Source organism: Lissotriton helveticus, chromosome 12, assembly GCF_964261635.1.
Source record: "Lissotriton helveticus chromosome 12, aLisHel1.1, whole genome shotgun sequence".
NCBI lineage: Eukaryota > Metazoa > Chordata > Amphibia > Caudata > Salamandridae > Lissotriton > Lissotriton helveticus.
In genome coordinates, this window is record NC_136073.1 from 788,996,874 (window position 1) to 789,016,117 (window position 19,244).

The 19,244-nt window shown below is 42.9% G+C and overlaps 1 protein-coding gene across 1 annotated transcript in view; it reads right to left on the minus strand.

Annotated features, from left to right (window-relative positions):
• Nucleotides 1-19,244, minus strand: part of NUP210L (nucleoporin 210 like) — a 444,253-nt gene that overhangs the window by 129,124 nt on the left and 295,885 nt on the right. Inside the window, exons 27-30 of the mRNA XM_078668895.1 lie at nt 14,336-14,494; nt 11,581-11,672; nt 4,924-5,098; nt 1,858-2,033 (exon numbers count right to left, since the gene is read on the minus strand). Coding sequence (XP_078525021.1) covers nt 1,858-2,033; nt 4,924-5,098; nt 11,581-11,672; nt 14,336-14,494 — 602 coding nt within the window. The remainder of the gene's footprint in view (nt 1-1,857; nt 2,034-4,923; nt 5,099-11,580; nt 11,673-14,335; nt 14,495-19,244) is intronic.

Below are 19,244 nucleotides of genomic sequence, written 5' to 3' on the forward strand. Positions count from 1 at the left end.
TTGAAATACTTGGTTTAGTGAATTGTTCAACCATGGTGGAGGAGTGTGGCTCACTGATTAGAGCGGCAGACCCTGATGCAGAGGTCTGGCCCGGCACCAGGGTTCAATTCCCGACGCGGCAGGGTCCTGAGCCCAAAAATGTCCACGGACTCGATAATTCTCGCCTTGGTGCCTATTCTAATCATGGGGTCCCACGCTGCAGCTCTGGGCAATAGTTGCTTAATCTCCACTACGGCGTCCCACCCGCTGCGGGATGCTTGGCTTTCACCCTGGGGATACCCAGTAGGGGTTATCTCACAGGGAAAAAAAGCCAGGACGGGTTCCCAAGGCAAGCGCCTTGATGCCTTCGGGTGATACGTGCGCTATATAAGTCGCAATACAACCATGGCCTTCCGCTGGATAAGAGGCTTCCCAAGTTTCTTATCCAAATGGCATAATTTTTTTTGCTCCTGTGGCTTAACACAAGATTAAATCCAAACTTTTAGTCTGGTACATATAGCTGGTCTAACCTAATAGCAATGGTTTGTAACCAATAATTTTCAGCTTTCCAAACTCACAAGAACAGACCCTTCTTTAGAAATATTTGGTTGAAAGTGATGCTTAGGGAACGAAAATGAAAAGAAAATATATAACTTATATGGGCCAAATCCATCATCACTTTCTTGGTCAACAGGGTCAAAATTAGGCACCCAGCACATCTGTTGCACTGATTATTTTGCAGAAACCTTAATTGAGGATCCGCTACCCGGGAACAGCCCTAAAAAATGGCTTCCTGCTTCTTAGGTTTCTTCAGATAAAATGAAATTAAAGTTTTCCTAGCAAGTGCCACATCCACTCATAGACTCACCATGAACTACAGTGCTAGAGACATGGCTGACACTGGCTTCACCTGTCATCTTTCTTTTTGGTCATTCTGTCGGGATTGTGGGTTTGATCCACAAAAGGATACCTAGCATGTATAAAGGCATTTACTACTGCCAAGCAATAATACATGGGTAGTAAAGAAAAAGAAGCGAGGGAGTATGAGGATCAAGACATGATTTGCCTTGAGAATTTGTGAAAGCCCACGTAGTCATGAGTTGCTGGGCATTTACAAACGTCATTCTGATCCTTTCCCACCATGGAAATGGTAAGGGTGAAGGGCACACATCCAAACTCCAGCCAGGAAGGTTCGGGGGAAGTTTTTTCCATGGGTACATTTTTTGCCCCATAGAAAAAAAACTATTTAAAAAATCTGCAATTGCATAGGTGGGCTGCCTTTCCCTACTGCTGACTATATTAGGTATACAATTCAGCCCTGAAGAAAAGTTTAAATAGTGTAATTCCCAGTAGTAAAAATGGAAACTACCACTTGTCCAGCTTTTTGCACATACTGCGAACTTATGAAACTTAAAAAGTCTATAAAACTTTAAAAGTGCTATTATGAGTGCAGATTTACCATTTTGTTTGTAAATCAAGTAATTTGCCTTTTGAAAATCTCTTTTCATATGTATTGACCAAGTACTCTGAACCTGAAACTGTATATGTCCTAAAGTCTGCAGCTATTCCCCAAAGCATACAGTAGCATTTCTTGCTATGGGGCAACTAATCTTCCAGGGTCAGTGTCAAAGTGGAATTGTAACTTACTTTCACAGTACTCCTGAATTCCAGGAGTAAACCAGGGATATTCATGGCGTATGCCACAAATTTAGAAGCAAGCAGAGGGTACTCAGATTGAATCACAACAAAATATTTAGGAATCTGTCCTCATTCTCCAAGTCCAGCTACCAGTGCTCATCTTCTCAGACACAATAAAGTTTTTGATAGCCAACAAGAAAGACCCACTAGCCTGCAGGACTCATCGATCAGAGGCCTTACCTGTTCGTGGCTAAGTGAAGGCGAGTGTTCTGAGCATGAAACATTTCTCCAATGCTGTCATAGAAGTGAATTGTGAAGGTCAGAGCCATGCCCAGAGGAAAGGCTGTCAAGAGAGCCCCATTGACCGTGTGCAATCTGGGACTGGTGCTGATTCTCAGGTAGGATACTGGGGCCACCTGCATGAAGCAAAGAAAGAAAAGAAAGAAACACACTAAGGGTAGAGACAACCGGTAGTCACCTGTACACATGACTCTTTCCACTTTAGTATTACACTTTCAGTAAATTTGAAGATTTTTTTCCATTACGGCCTACCCCTAAGTCAAGCCACTGAGCTTGACAACAGGAAAGTCAGGTCAAAACAGTGCACTTGAATGGAGTTCCAGAAGTGGTTCATGGGCTGGGTTCTCCTCAGAGTTTTGCATCCAATTTAGGGAGTGTCTGGAACTATTTCGTCCAGCTGATAGTAGGTGTGGCAAAAAAGGATGATTCTTGGTCAATGTTTAAAAAACTAATGTAGTCTAGAAATAAATTAAATGATGTAATCACTTGCCACTAGCTGCCTGACAATGACTTTGCTCTTGGGTTTGCCCCCTCTGCACCTTTGCATCTTTGAACATACTGAAGGTTAACTGATGAATATAGTTTTCCCACAGAGGAGTGTGGTAGTTCAATGCAGTAGCTATATCTGAAAATAGTGCTAACCACAGCGCCTTATACAAAGGACTATCCAATGGCAGAATGCCAGATAAATAGCACTCAAGGAGCTGGCACATAAGAATACAACCATGTGGATCAGGCTGGAAGGCCTTCTAAGGGAATACCAACTTGTCTGATCCAAGGTGATGGGTGTCTCTTGAACACAGAATAGGTTTTAACCAGGTCCACATGGCCCTTGATGATCACCAAGCAGACCACATGTAGTACTTATTAAACAAAGCTCCATGAAAAAGTAGGACAAACATGGAGCTATTGGAGAGAATAAACAGGTCCAACATGTGGAAAGAGAAGATTGGAAGATATGAACCTGACCCAAATCCCATGGGTAAACTTTATAATAAAATCTTTGTACACAATTCTACAAAGGGACACTGCGCATCTAATATATCACTTTCTACAACTTATTACTGCCCGCTTATAATAACGACCAATTGTTTAAAAATGCTTTGCTTTCAGCATACTTTGCACTTAAAGTTTCAATACCATATCTGTTACTGGTATTAAATTAGTGTTTTGAAAATGATGGCTAAATGTTTTTTTTAGAAATATGTATATCATACATTAACTTATGTTTATATTTTGCTATTTTGTGGACTCAAATTTCTAATTAACATTGATTAATCAAAAACATTTGACTGGTCTTAATTTAAAATGAGCTAGTTCAATGTTTACTTATATGACATCAGTGAGGTTGTCCATACCATGAACATTGCTTTCCTTAAACTCATTTGCCATGCTAGCCCTTGAATGTATTCAGATAACAAAAAACAAGAATATATCACAACGTCTTACCTATCTTAACACACATCAGTCAGTTATCTTTAGAGGCAAATACACAACACTGAAGTTCTTTCAAGACATTTAGAGGACTCTAAATAAGGACTCTAAATGAACTACCCTCCTTTTCTCAGGAATAAAATGCCCAGAAGCAGCTTTCATCAGGATTTAAGCAAATAGGAGCCTCATTACAGAATTTATGGTGATGTCAATTCAGCCACAAAAGTGTTTAAGGCCAAACCTGGATTCTGAGATGGGTGGGAACAATGCACTGCAGACATACATGTCAATATTTGCCAAAGATAAGAGGGAGATTTACTTAAAAAAAAGATCTGGAAAGTTACATTTCCCTTCAAAAACGTGCATTGAAGTAGAGGAAGAAAACAAAAAATAAATAAAGTTATTTTTGGATTTCAAAGTCATGATACTTCATCTTAAATGTGAAATGTTGGCTTCTATGTGCAGAGATGTTTTCCTTGGGAGTGTTACTTCTGGAATAACCTGGCAAATGTGTGTGGGGGAATCTTCGATTCAGAGAAAAACATGCAGGAATAAGGCGCAAAACACTAATTCAAGCAGTAACTCTCTTTTTCTGATTGAATCCTGCAACTTGGAATTACCCGACCCCGTGGCAACCATAAGAGTAGGATTAGCAATGTGGCATCTCCGTACTGTTCTGACATGCGCATTTAAAGTTTTTATGCTCTGTAAAAGCTAATGCAGCTGTTTTACAGTACCATACTATGAAAGATCTGCCCATTCACATGTCTGAATGGGTTGAACTACATGTTTTATGCAACCATAACATTCTAAGGCTGTGGGTCTCCAAATTAAAGCAACCAAATATTCTAGCCAATCAGGCACTAATCTGTAAAACTCTCCCAAGTGACCTTTTTCTACTTACCAGTGTTTCCTACTCCAGGTTCTTCCACAACACATACCTTTACGTTTTCCTCCCTGTGCAACTGTGTGTACCTAATATTGGTGTTATTTGTAACATGCGTAATGCTCTTTATGCAGATGTTACTCTGCATAGCACTGATTCTTCTGAAATACACCTGGTTTACTCTCCCATTCCATGCCTGATCTAATCACCTGTAGAATCTGAAAACCACTCAGCATTTGGGGCTCCAGGCTATAGCATGAGAAGAAGTACATTTTCCCAGACTAACGGTGGCTGTGCTTTCTCCAAGACCACCCTAGTTTAGCCATGGCAGAACCCTTTCTCCATTTACCCAGGTCTGGCCACAGCTATGTTTACTACTAGGTACATCCCTTAGACATGGCTTTCTCTATCATCTGCTCCCAAAGTCCAACACAGGATCTTCACTGGGCCTGGCTTTGGCCTGAAAATGTGAAGAGGAATCGATTATTTGTCCAAACCTAGCCCCAAAGTCTGTTTGTGACTATGTGCCGACCCCCCACAAGTCTGCCATGATTGCTCTCTCTGATTGACTGTCCCGATTTGGCTATTGTGATCTGCCCCCAACCCGTTCACAATTTCTGGCAATCAAGCATTTTCTAACCAGCAATCCCATGTCGATTCATAGCATCACTTCACTGCGGACTCACCCGTACTCCAGTGATGGTGGACTGGTTGACTCCGAAGGGCTCCAGTGATGTCACTTCCAGCACAGCTGAACCACTGATGGCGCCAGCTGTCAATATGCCCTGACTGCCCTCTTCAAGCACTGACGAATTGGGGAAGCACTGCAAAACTCTGGAGCTAATAAAGGCTGCGCCTTCTCTGTAATATATTGTAATAAATTAATTGTGAGATCAGAACACCATTATTTGTTTTGCACACAAAGTCACACACTCAGCCATGTGGACTGCCAAGTATATCCAGCCCTCATGGACTGCCGCAAATATCTGCCACTCAAGAGTGGTCACTTCAGCTTGCAGTGACTGCTCTCACTCAACCACAAACCTCGTCCTTCGTATTGTCCCACATACTCACTCACACAGAAGGGTACCCCCCAAAAATATGATTTAAGGATCTGGAAAGGGGAAAAAACAATAGTAATCAATAACAACGTTCCAGCTTAACCTACATTCATTCATGGACTTAATCCAATGTGGAAAATACCCCAGACAGATTTATTTATAGATGTGCTTCATTTTACATATTTTGTTATTTAAACAATTTCTCTTGCTATCATTTTCACAAAAGATGTTCTCATAAATACGTGCTTAAAGCTGATGCAAGGATTTACAGAGGGTACTCCAATAAATACACAAATCATAAATCCCAATATGCAACAATGTAACAGATTCACCCCACTCACCAGTCACAATATATGATTCATACCACATTCCCATGACCTCCATACATACAAATCATACAACTCCCAGCAAAAAAAATCTTGAATCGACAGCAAAGGAGGCCACTCTTCTTTAGCCTTACACTGGTGCAACATGAATTGGATATGTTGGGAAAATTGGTCAACGCACATTTTGGTAGAACACATACACTTTAAGCCCCATTCTTTAGGACCTGATCCTCCTTTGAATATTTTTAATACACCCAATCCAACAAGCAGGGGTATCTCTATTACAAAATGGAAACATATGGGTCACCAGAACATTTTAATTGGAGCATGACTTCAGAAAAAAGTATATTATGAGCACTCTAGTACACACATCACAGATTCGCGAGAAATAGAAAGGGTAGGGAGCCTTGTGAAAAGACGATTATATCAAGTAGGTCAACCATGGTGGGAAAAAATGAAAAGAAATAGAAGGGAACAGATGAAGGACTACTGCCACCTCGCCAGTCCACCAGTGCTGTACATTCTAGATGTCAACATAGTGCCCAAAGTGAAAAAACAAATCACCATAATTCACCCCCAGAGAACCTCTATCCAGAAATGATTGAATTTACACTCAGTCATCTAGGTCATTGTTAGACCTGGTTTTTTCAGTGGGTTTGTCCACAGACTTTTTGCTTTTTGGCCCCCTTGTTTCTGATTTGTTTTTGTTGGTTTTATGACTCTGGGCACTTTACCACTACTGATCAGTGCTAACGTGCACATGCTCTCATTGTAATTTGTGAATATGGATTGGTGTTTCCATGATTGGCTTATTTGACTTACTACTAAGGAGCCGATTACGATCTCGCTAGGAAAGTCCTCTGTACGACTCTGATCTGGAGGGCTTTCCTAGCGAATTGCGCTGTGAGAGTCCGCCCGAACAAGTACAATGCATCCGCATGCTGACGGACTCGGTACGCACTGAGTCCCATTGAATTCTATGGGAGCCTGTATACCGAACGCGTACACAGACTCCTATAGCAAAAAAGGGTGGGTGGGGAAAAGCATACACCATGTGGCGGGCAACCCACAGTGCCCACCACATTGTGCATGCTTGGATTGGGGGGACCCATGGGCAACACCCCTGTGACCGATTCGGAGGACCCTGTGGGTGGCCTGCTACGGCCCCCGAAGTCCCATTCCCACAGCTGTTGACTGAGTTGATACAGCTGTCTGAATCGTGCATCGTACTTGCTCGTTCGGAATCCGGTTCCATTGCACGGCACGATAACGGGTGCGAACGAGTTGTATGGACAGGATCGGGTTCAGAAACAATTCGGTTGACGCAGACGAGATCTTTGCATCATACTTGGTCGTACAGAATGGGTGAAGATGGGGTCGAAAACATAGGCTACAAATCGGATTTGCATGTTCTGGAACACGTCTTGAGCCTTCCCAACTACATCGGAATCGGACCCTAAGTCCCTAGTACAGTGCACTGTGAGTGCCCAGTCCCTGTAAGTCAAATGCTGCTAGTGGCCCTGCAGCACTGATTGTGCCATCCACACAAGCAGCCTTTCAAATGGTTCTCAGACCTCACACTGCCGTGTCTGCGCACAGTTTTACACTGCCATGTCAACCTGGCAATGGCACCCACATGCCAGGCCCCAGCCTTCCCTTTTCTTACATGTGAGTCACCTATAAGGTAGGCCCAAGGTACCCTTGTGTGCAGGGGGCAGTCTTTGTGAAAGGTACGACATGTACTGATGTGTGTGACATGTCCTGATAGTGAAATACAGTGTATTTTGTTTTTCCCTGTTCAAAGGCTATCTGCCCCATAGGATAGAATGGGAGTTTACTTATAACACCTAATAAGTATAACTTCCCATTGGGACAAGAAAGAAAGATGCAATTTAGTATGCCTGAACTCAGAAAATAAAAATGCATCTTTTAGTAAAGATGATTTTTATATTGCGTGTTTGAAAATACCACTTTTAGAGATTGGGTATTTTCTTGCTTAGCCATCCTGTGTACCTCTGCTGGTTTGACTGTCTGGCTTTAGAGTGACAGGGGCTGGGGATGTGCATTCACTGTAGACAGCGACTGGGGGATGGGGGTTGAGGTGTGTCCAGCCCTTCCTGGAAGAGTCAGACCTAGACTGCATTTAGAGTATGGAGAGGAGTTTTCCTTGCACCTGAATGGGCCTGGTCTGCCTTACACAATGATGTATCCACCTCCTGCTGGGAAGCTGGGCCAGAGATAACAGAACTGGTTTGGACTGAACACAGAGCCTCTCTGCTTCAGAGAACAAAGAGAAATGCTGAATATACATTGGGGGCCCAGACCCCAGAACTTTAGATCACTTCTGGAATTCAAGAGGAACCTTTGCCATGGAGATGAGATGGAGAAACTGAATAAGAAGTATTGCCCCTTTGCTGTGTGCTGTCTGGGGTTGGCCTTCAGTGGCTGTTTCTGCCAATGAAAGGACAACGACTTTGATGTGAACTGTGTCCTCTGCTTGCACATCTCCAAGGGCTTGAACTAGATCTTGCCTCCTGTTCTGAAGTTTCAGGGACCGCAAAGCCTTCACCGACTTCTGGGTACCGCCTCTGGAACCATGGTTTTAGTTGCCGAAGAGGGGGAAAGCAGAGGGCACAGCCACATCTCGCACCGCAACCCTGGTCTCACCGACGACGATGACCGCCACTGCGCCTTTGCGTGCACCGCGACCTGTGGGCACCGCCTCGCTTCACTTCACCACTCTGGTCTCACCGAACAATCCTTTGACACCCCTGACTACACCGTGGCTTGGGGGCGCTGCTCATAAGTCTCACGATGCTCCGCCCTGTCACACACAGCAGTCCAAACCGACCGGCGCCAACTCCCCAGAACCGGCTCTGTTGCCTGCACCGTGATCTGTCAGCACCACAAAGAGCACCGCCTTCACTCTGCATTGCCACCCTGGTCTCACCGACACCGCAGGAAGACCGTCACAGAGCAACTGCCTGCACCAAGACTTGAGGGCACCCCACGCTGCACCGCTACACTTTGCCTCGCAACTGCAATGGTTGCCACGACCGGGCCGCACCAACGTGATCGGCTGCAACAAAGAGGTACTGTTTACGAGTCTGCCGACACTCTGACCAGGGCGGTGAGACACAACTGTTGGATTCTGTTGTTCTTAGCACTGCAGTAGCACCGGATAGAGCTACCGACTTCAAGGAACTGAATTTAAAGGTCATTCTTGAAAAGTGCATATTTTTAAGTATCGTATGTTGGTTTTTTTTCGTTTTTGATCTTGTTGGTTTTAGATAAAGATTACTTTGTTTTCGAAACTGGGGTGGTGTCCATTTGTAGGGTTTTCAATGTATAACTGTGTGTGTGCACAAATGCTTTACATGTTTCCTCTGAGATAAGCTTGTCTGCTCGTGTCAAGCTACCAAGGCGGTGAGCAGGGGTTATTTTGGAAGTGTATCCCCCTTACCCTGACTAGGAAGAAGGATCCCTACTTGGACCAAGGGGCAAACCATTACCAACGAGAGACCCCCATTTCTAACAGTCATGTATGAAATAGGCTATGGCACGATGCTGAGATATCCAAAATAATTTCTATGTGGTCAGTAATGGCCTGTAAAGGACAAACAGTAAGAGCACACGAGAGATGGTCACTGGCTTACTTGTGGGGACAATCTGAACTATGGCTGATAAAGGTAACATTTACCACACTGACGGTCCAAATTTCTCGTCAATGGTCCTAATATTTATGGAGATGGTGGACAAAACAGTAACCCCTTGTTGAGGCTGGTCGCACACTCAACCCAAGGGGTACCTTGATAAGAAATAAAAACACGGTGTATCAATAACACATGGTCTTTTCTTCAATAAAATATTTACATTGGTATCCCTTGATGGATACTTAAAATCAAGGTGTTATCATCATCACACTCCCCGCACATAAGAAGGGAGTAAGGGGTGGTTCAGCCCCAGATCCAACTGGGCGCTCCTTCATCTATGTCTTGGCTACAGAGTGTACTAAGCATGCTAGTTAAACTCCTTAGGCAGTAGTCCTAGTATGTATGTAGTCACATAAAGAGTCAGACTGCTGAACTCACTGTTACTACTTCACATGTGAAACCTATAACAAGCATCCCCCCATCTGGTGATCACATTGAGAAACTGCTGTGCACTCTGTAACATATAAAGCATGTCACAAAGACAGACACTTCTAGGTTGCCATTTTCCACTAGCAGATCCTTCAAAGACAAGCTTAAAAGCATGTAAAACTCTCTCAAGCTCTTGGTCTGCCTTACCTCCTTTCCTCATATGGAATCTCCCACCGTCAGCCTCGAAGTCAGTAGGAACAGCGCGGTTATGTGTGCGGCAGACAACGTATACTGTAATCTAATTAGCAAAAAACTGGATCACCTGACACCCTCAGAAAACATCAGCACAATGTTGGAATTGTAATTCCCAATAAGCGGTACTCCTATATGATACTTCTAGTTATCACTGATATTAGGCGAAACTCTTACCATGAAGGTTGGTTCCTTAAATCAAATAATCAGGGCGCTACCGGGCAGAGGGAATTTGATGGAAAAATTAAATCTCCAATGGCAGAAAACCTGTATTATGCTGGTCCCCAATGCAAGCATGATGGATTGACTACCATGGGCGCCGTGTTGGAAAGAGACAATTTCAATACAGAGGGAGAAAATGCATGAATATGCGCTACCACCACAGGCACGTTCTAAGGATTAGTGTCCATGATTGTCTGGACAAAAAATATAAAGATCTGAACCCAGGTATAAGGATTCCTGTGTGTTGTAAATTAACATCTAAGAAACCAGTAAATATCTGGGTAGGCTGATGTCTATGACTTGAAGCCTTTGATGATCTTTATACCATTACTGGCAAGAAAAGAACAAGAAATCTAGGTCAATCCACTATCGAAATAGAATGGGTATATCATAAGCTTTTCATGTGTGAAAATTTTCAGACGGTACAGAAATAATAAACACTGGCACTCATGTGTGTTTGATGCAGGCTACATGCAAAAAGAACAATTGATGGAGAGAATTCAAAACAATGTCATACATTCACCCCAGTACAGAGATCTGAGCCTAAACCCATCGTTTTTTAGCTCCCCAGGCCATTCCAGTTTGAACCCAGCCATAGGCAAAACACTCTAGACCCTGTGCACAATGGGAACAGTCCAGGCCGAACTGCCAGGCCAGGTCCTCTCTGGACTGGAAACAAGCATACTAGAAACGGTTTTCGGGTTTCACTCCTCATCAGCCAGGGTAGCTTGACTCCAGTGAAGTGGAACGGAGAGCATGGGACCCACGTCTGGGCATACCCGTCCCACTCTGGGGTGACACATGCAAAAAGAACAATTGATGGACAGAATGCAGAACAACGTCATACATTCACCCCAGTACAGAGATCTGGGCCTAAATCCATCTTTTATTTGCTCGCCATTCCAGTTTGAACCCAGCCATTTGAAAATTAGTCTTGACCCTGTGCCCAATGGGAATAGTCCAGCCCGAACTGCCAAGCCAGGTCCTCCCTGGACTGGAGACAAGCATCCTAGGACCGGTTTCGGGGTTTCACCCCTCATCAGCCAGGATAGCTTGATTCCAGTGGCATGGTTTTGTCTACAGTGTAGTGTACAATTCAATATTCCCCACCTCTTAGTAGGCAGTTAATTTTTTAGTACCAGGCATGGTACGGTTCCCATTTACTTACCCTTTGTGGCAAGCCTTCCTTTTCCTTTCTAGCAGTACTCTTTCATGGTCCCACCTTTTGGTGTAAAGTTAATATGCCATTTGTGCACAGTTCCACAAACCCCCTTTCCCTGACTGTTGCTAAACATTGAAGCATCTCCTAACAGTTGGTGATGCTTGTCTTTCCTTTCCAGGGGATTCAGAGATTCCACTTCCCTATCATTTGGGATACAGTTCAGGTTTCTTTACTGTACCTGTTGGTGCGCAGCTTGAGATGCGAGCTCATGGACATCAGAATCTGCTCAGCTGGGCACCGGGGCAAGAACAGCTGTAACTTCTCAAAAACCTGCAAGTGAGACAAAGGGCATGAAGGAATAGACCACTTTTTGAAAGCATAAAAAACAATGAATATCAGTCCAGAGAACTGACATTGCCTTCGCTATACAAGAATCCAGCAAAGCCTTGATTCTGTAGAGTAGTGTGGCAATGTATTTCTCACTCTCTGCCGCTACGATATCTACACTTCTTTATAAGCCTTTTACAAGCATCTGCACTTCTTGAAGCTATGGGCTCTCTACCCTGCCCAGTTACCAAGGTGAAAAATCTAGAAATCTGGATAAAAAAGTAACTGTAATGTTCTGGGATTCGAACTCAGTTAGAGCCACCTACTAACATCAAACGAGACTCCTTAAGAAGATCTTCACATTTGTAACTCAACATCTGTGATCCCTGAGAGTGATAGCAGGGATACTCTTCAGAATATTCCACACTAATGTGTGTTACTTGAAGCTTCCATCTAGTATGAGCGAAAAACTGCATGCTGTGTAGAACATGGCAGTCGGATTATGTTTACCCTATGTATATTCAATAATGTTTCTGAGGCTCGCTGAGGACTTTGTTGCCTTCCTGCTGATCAGCGAATTGAGTTTAAGACCCTCTGCCTTGCTCGCTGGCCATCTGAGGCCACATACCCAGTTCTAGTCACTCAAGACTTCAGCACCCTGTTTCCCTTCGTCCATTCCATTCTGGAGCTCCACCTTTGGTCACTGTACTGCATTTCTGGTGATCGCGTCTTGAGGGCACAGTGTTTTCTATCTTGACTCACTTGTGGAATCGTTCACTTATCTTCCTTTGGTTCATCTCAGACCACAGAGCTTACTTCTCTGCCCTAAAGGTTAGTTGACTATGATCACATCCAATCCTTGTGCAGTTTTATCACCAAGATTCCTTCAGGTGTACGGTGCACTGACACTCCCTCACTCACTGCATGATATTAAATAAGTATATATTCTGAAAGCCTCAGCTAGCAACAATAAGGGCAAAGAGTTTTTAGTGGAACATCTAATGACTTACACTGTTGGTAAGTTTAGTCATTTATTAATTAATGAACCTACTCTTTCAGGGAAAGATTTTTTTACGATTCAAACCCCTTGTAGACTGTAGTATAATCTATCTGATGGGTGTTTAGGGTGGCATCTTCATGCTGTTCAAGAAGGAAAGTATTGTTTTCAAGAATCTATTAGTGTTTAAAATATGTAAAATAAAAATTAAAGACCTACTGAGGAAGATATAATTAGGGTGCTTCAGAACCCAATTTTTAATTTTCTATTTTAAGTATACATATTTTTGTGAACGCTATTTTGATGAGACATTTAAACCTGAGACAGTGGTAGTTCCCCAAAGGTGATACTTGTGTACCTACATGTATGCATCCACTCAAGTAGTCCAGGGCTTACAAGTCAAGTTTTTCAGACTTTCTTCAAAAAACAGGAGGACACACCAACAAAGACATTCTATATAGGACACATTAATTTTGAAGGTACGAAGTTGGAATTGTAATTTAAAGAGATGTTTAGGGTTAAGGAGAAGTATTATATACGTTTTAATAAAGTTGCTCTCAGAGATTAGTTGAAATGTAGATTATGATCTTTATTTTTCCCCACCGCCTTGATAGTTTGTCAAGGAGTAATTGTGAAGAAGATTGTTATATAGGCAGGTACATGAATGTAAAATCATTGTTTAGTGTGGTATATAGGCAGGCTTCCGCTTTATCAAATACTGGTATTTATAGTTGTTGCGGTTGAAACTGAAATTAATTAAGCATGTGTTGAAAACAACAAAGTACAGAATTTCTTATCATGTTTCTTTTCTTTACAGCCCTGATGATGCCCCAAGAGGAACGAAATGCTTAGGCTGTGGAGTGTTCATTGTTCATTTAATAATACATTTTGTGAATGTCTTCTTGAAGAAAAAACATGTTTTGAATGAAAAGAAGCTGAAAAAGTAAAAATCATCGTATATCAATAAAAGACTGGACTCAGTCAAAAAAGGAAGCTTGCATTGGAACTGGATTATTCACGGACTTCAATATTTAATTGTTAATATTGTGATTACATTGGCGCTCCTTCTTTATGGGTGTTTATATTGTATTGTTTGTGGCTTAACGGTGGGCCACGAGGAGTTGAGCGCAGAAAGGCCTAATTGAAAACGGTTAGAACTACAAAATAACTCACTGTGCACACAGGTCTTTCCCTCATCGTTAGAAAGGTATTATATCAGTATACACCGTTCGTTCTTAAGCCAATGAAGGCACCTGCAGCTGTATGTCATGAGGTGCTGCATTCATACACATATGCACTTCATGGTCCAATGAAAAGATCCTTATCTAAACCTTATGTGACAATGCATACACTAGCAACTGCACTTCATGAACGAATGAATACATCCTTATTTGCACTTCAAAAATCAGTGCATTCATGAGACAAAGGGTTGTATTATCTATCAAGAGAGAATGAAATCACCAGCATTTAAACTTCATGAGATGAAGAACTCACCCCTATCTTGACTTTGAGATGATGAACTCGCCACTATATTAATTTTGAGATGATGAACTCACAGAAACTGTAGTTTATGAGATGATGAACTCATTACTACTTGGCTTCAAGAGGTGATTAGCTCACTTGTATCTAGACTCACCAATATCTGAACTTCATGAGATGGTGAACTTACCAGTATCTGCACTTCATCAGAGAGCTCCAAAACATCTCCTTCGAACTGCCCTGTGGAGACATCTTGGCGATGCACTGTCACTTTGAGTCCAGTCCTGCCAGCTGCCTTGGTGTGCAGAATTACAGAAAAACTATTCTCTGGGCCAACTCTCAGAGGGACCTAAGAATAGAAAGAAGACAAAGTGTCAAACATTTTGATTTACACCCATTTCTTGTAGTATCTAGTAGATGGCTCAGAGCCTGGTCATGATCTTTCCCTGCCTGTTGTTGACAAGTGGCCATGGACATTGGTATTTCAGAGGATGGGCTCATCATTGCCCTCTTTATAGTACAGCATATGTGCAAGGACTTCAAAAGTTATTCTTCACCTGCATTTCAATTAGTAACCTATGTACCTAAAGATCTATGTCTACATCAGGGGTTTACCACCTTTTCTGTATTAAGAGCTATTTTTGTCAAAGACTATCATCCCAAGCTACTCTTATTACTATTGTAATAGTGAGCATATCAGACAAGATTACATTAGCGACCACCCCATACAAGATTACCAGCAATGAACACCTCAGTGCCACATGCAGCATTTTCACCAGTAATGTAAAAAAAGGCTTTATTATTTTGGAATGCCTCCACATGTGTAATACTCAACAGCCATACTATCATACCCCTGCTACCAAGGAAATACGAGTCATAAGTCTCCCTGATGCTGCATGATTTATCACTCAAATATCGTCTTTAAATGTATTTTACAAAGTCTATCGTTTTTCTCAAAACATCAGCTTATGAATTCTGAAGATGTACAAATTTTGATCTCGAATACATGCTTTTCCGTTTTTGTGTACGTATATTAATTCAGCCTAGCAAAAGCTTCTAGTTTAGGAGGTTGGGCTGCTCACAGGAAAGCTACTTACAGCTAGCTGGAGAACCAGTGGCTCACCAGTTACTTGTTGGAGAAGAATGGTCTAAATCAGGTACGTTTTTGTGAGTGGTCTTTCAGTGTCTGCCATATTTGGCTGATGAGTGGACTGAAATAGACTGAAGTTTGCTGGAACAAAAAATGAAGAGACAAGGGTTGAATCCTTTAAAAATATCAGTCAATGTCGAAACAGAAGTTGTCCCCCCATTTAATAATTGGGACTAAACAGTGTCTGTGTTGCAGTTATGCACCCTCAGAGTCCTGCTGTACATTAGGCAAAACATGATGAAGTAGGACACAGATCTGATATGCAAGGTTTGTGCCCACATTCATCAACCTGCAGTGCTTTTATGGTCCCCTGTTTTGGTAACAGAAATGGCTACTATGCACCTTTTCCACTTGTATGTTAAACCAACTTTAGTTAAGTGTAAAATCTGGAGTTTCAACGGCTAAAGTGTGGATCCCACTTCAAATATATCACTGACAACAATCCCTGCACTTAAAGACAACACGTTGTTGCCTCTGGAGTACTTTGTAATGCAGCTCTTTACGTTTGTGAGACCCCTATTCTAACTGGAGAGCACTGAAAGTTTGAAAGTTGAACACATCAATCTGACAGTAGCAGCATTATTTGCATTCTGAAACACCTGAGCTCTGGGAATGATTGTTATATGTTGGCATATCTTCTGCAGTGTGCAAGCCTAAGCTTCTGAAAGTTTTGTTTTGAAAAGTACTGGGCGCCTTGCTCGTGTGTAGACTAAGCTAACTCATCAGATGCTCTGTAATGATTGCAAAACTCCTGGTGTGGTAGCTTTTGCACTTTTAGATTGTATTTTATTAATTGAAACGCTTTAATACTTTACCTGGAGTGCCAATGGCATTATCCTACTCAGCATTCATAGTCTTCTATTAAGCTATTCGCTTAAAGGCTTTGCTCGACCACAGGCATTTGGACATACAGAATGAGTATCTCTGGAGATGCATGTGTTTCACTTGGAATCTTCTCTGCCTAAAATGGTAGTCTCCCAGAACTCTAAGGGTGCTTTTCTTTTTCTGTGAGAAAATTGTCCCATTTCATTGTATTTTCTCTTCTTTACTGCTTTTAGGTTTTTCTTTATGTTATGTTTTCTTAATCATTGAAATGTAGTTTCACTCTGAAAATATTCTGTTTGCTCTTTGTCTTCCATAAGAGTTCTAACTTCTAATTTTTCAACATTTCTATTGATTTTATCAAACAGCTCCCAAAAATGGTGCATAGCATTAAAACAGAAAGGCACAAGAGACGGCATCACTGTTACAACAGAGCCGCTAAACATCAAGGCAACGTTGTTCAAACATAGTGAAACAACACATGACTGCATGGAAAACCCCAAATCCCTAACCCCATGTGTAAATTATGTACTTCTGAGCCATGTGTTCGCATATCTCCAAGAATGGACCATGGCCTACATGGGCCGGGCTCCAGTTATATACCTCTGTACCCAGCCCAATCCTTCCACACCTTATGGTGTTTCTGGAGCACCCTCTTGATAGGTAAATCAGGAGTTCCAATCCCATGCAAAAATACCTGCCCTTGGCTCATTGCTTGATGGAGGGAGCTTCAGTGTCTTTCCAGGCTTCCAAAATGTCTTGTTTTGCAATGATCAGCCCTAACCTTATCAATGCTCTCTGATACCCGTTACCCTCTAAGACATCTGTAGTATGGAGAAGGATAAGTTTGAGCTCGTGGGAATGCTTAAGCCCACACTCTCTACAGAAGTCTCAGTAATCCATTCAAAAAGTGCGGGCAGTGCCAGAACATATGGGTTAAATCTACCTGTGGGTCATCACACAGCAGACAATTCCCTGTAGCTATCAGTCCCATGTGGTGCAGCCTCGCTCTAGTAAGATATTTGCAATGAAGCAGCTTAAGCTGCATCAGTCAAAACTGGGAGGCTATTACCGCCTCTTTAGGGGCCTCCACCACCACCCACCAATCCTAGTTTTCCATTGGTCCCAAGTCCTCCTCCCACACCACCCCCACCTCTGCCATCAGATCTGGCAAATTGCAGAGAAGCATTTTACATGTCAGATAATTCATGGTGTTAGATGTTTGTAAGGAGAATTTTCGCTTCAAGTGGGGATTATTCAGGGATGTTTTTCTCGGACTGTATGGTCAGTAAGAGTGCATGATGGTGCTGAGCTGGAGGTACTGAAAGAAATGTGTGTGTTGCATATCATATTCTGTTTGTAAAATTTGAAAGGACTTTAGTGACCCATTATGCATCACAACTCCCAACGTAGAGATGCCTATGATATCCCAAGCAAAAAAACCTCAAAGGGCCACGACCTGTGGGAGTCTGTTACTCTGCCACAGTGGATTTTCCAGTGTTAGCCCACACGCACATCCCATGGATTTCGAAGCAACAGTCCAGACCACCAATGCCACAGGCGTGGCAGAAGGCAAGATCAGCAGAGGGTCCCCCCCCCCCCCGCAGAACAAATGTGCGAGCTTGCAACAACCCATCCCTCCGTCACGTACGCCAGGTCGTCAAAGCCCTCAAATCACCATTCGTTTGTTATGAGTAAGCATGCCACCCTGTAATACAAAAGAATTTCAGCAGAAGCTGACCCTCTGTCAAAGACTGGCTAAAAGTATTTCTCCAGGGATATTCAGGGGAGACCCCCCTCCCCATAAAAGTGTCCTAATCAATGCATTTGGTTTAATTAAAAAAGCCTTCTCCACTCGGAAAGGGTAGTGTTGCAGCTGTTATAGTAGGCACAGAGGAGAAATCATTTTAAGAATGTCAGAACGCCCTAGGAGGGACATTGAAAATGTCAGGCTTATGTCTCAGGTCTATCACTGTTACAGTTTTCCGAAAGATGGTAGAAGGGCAAAATCAGAAGAAGTGAAATATCCTGACCTAAACAGGTAGAAAACCATGCAAACATAAAGTAGGGGCAGCGCAGTGAGGTTTCCATACTGATTCATGCTCAGGAGTGACCATTTATCTCCTTGCATTACTGGTAACACCAGAGTTAGTGGCAGTGGGCTTCTTACCCGAGGAATATAGTTTACCTATTTTCAAAAGGCAGGATAGAAATTAGTAACACTCTAGTTCGCCACTGTAGGAAGGTAGATCCTGACTATGGTTGCCCCCAACTTTTTGCCTGGTGTTTTGCTGGTTTTCTGACTTAGTTGACCTGGGGCCCTGCTATTCAGGACCCCAGGCCCACTGCTCTCTCTGTTAAAATGGATTCCATGTATCTTAGGTACATATCTAATTGGATACTGAGTCACCTTATCAGTCCCTGTACAGTGTACCTTAGGTACCCAGGGCATAGGTGTACCCAGGGCCTACCAGGGGCTGCAGCATGTATCATGCCACCCCTGGCTGGCCATCCAAATCTGACACAACTGGCTGCACGACAGCTGGGGCAAGGTGGTGTAATCACCCTTTGCTTTAGATATAGTATACCTATATCTAACCCTAAAATGGACACATGTATTCCTATCAGTCACTCCTATGGCAGGCCTTAACAATCCTGAAGGCAGAGTGCTTGGAATAATGTGAAATGGTGCTCTGGCATGAGCTGAGCCCGTTTGCAGCTTGCGGAACCAAGTCCTAATAGCTGTTCCATGATAACGCATACCATATACTCTTAAGTGCATTATAATCCTTGCGGTTATATGCCAACTCTGGTATCGCTTTATCAAAACATGCCGAGTAAGGTGTCATACGAATTGGAATACTAACCCCTCGCCAATTCTGGCGACGGGGTTAGCATTCCACCCTTCTAGAGGGACACGACATGTATGTAACCTGTAACCCCGGTTAAAGTCAGACATAGCCTCAGCTCCACAAGATGGATGCTGCCACCTAGACACAAGTCTGCCCTCCTGCTGCTGGGAGTCCTCCCAGCACAGGAGGCAAGGACAAAGGGTTTCCTGCCAGGGGCGGTGCCAGCACCGTCCCAGACAGGATTTTGTGTATTCTAGGTAGGCAGGGCTTTAGAG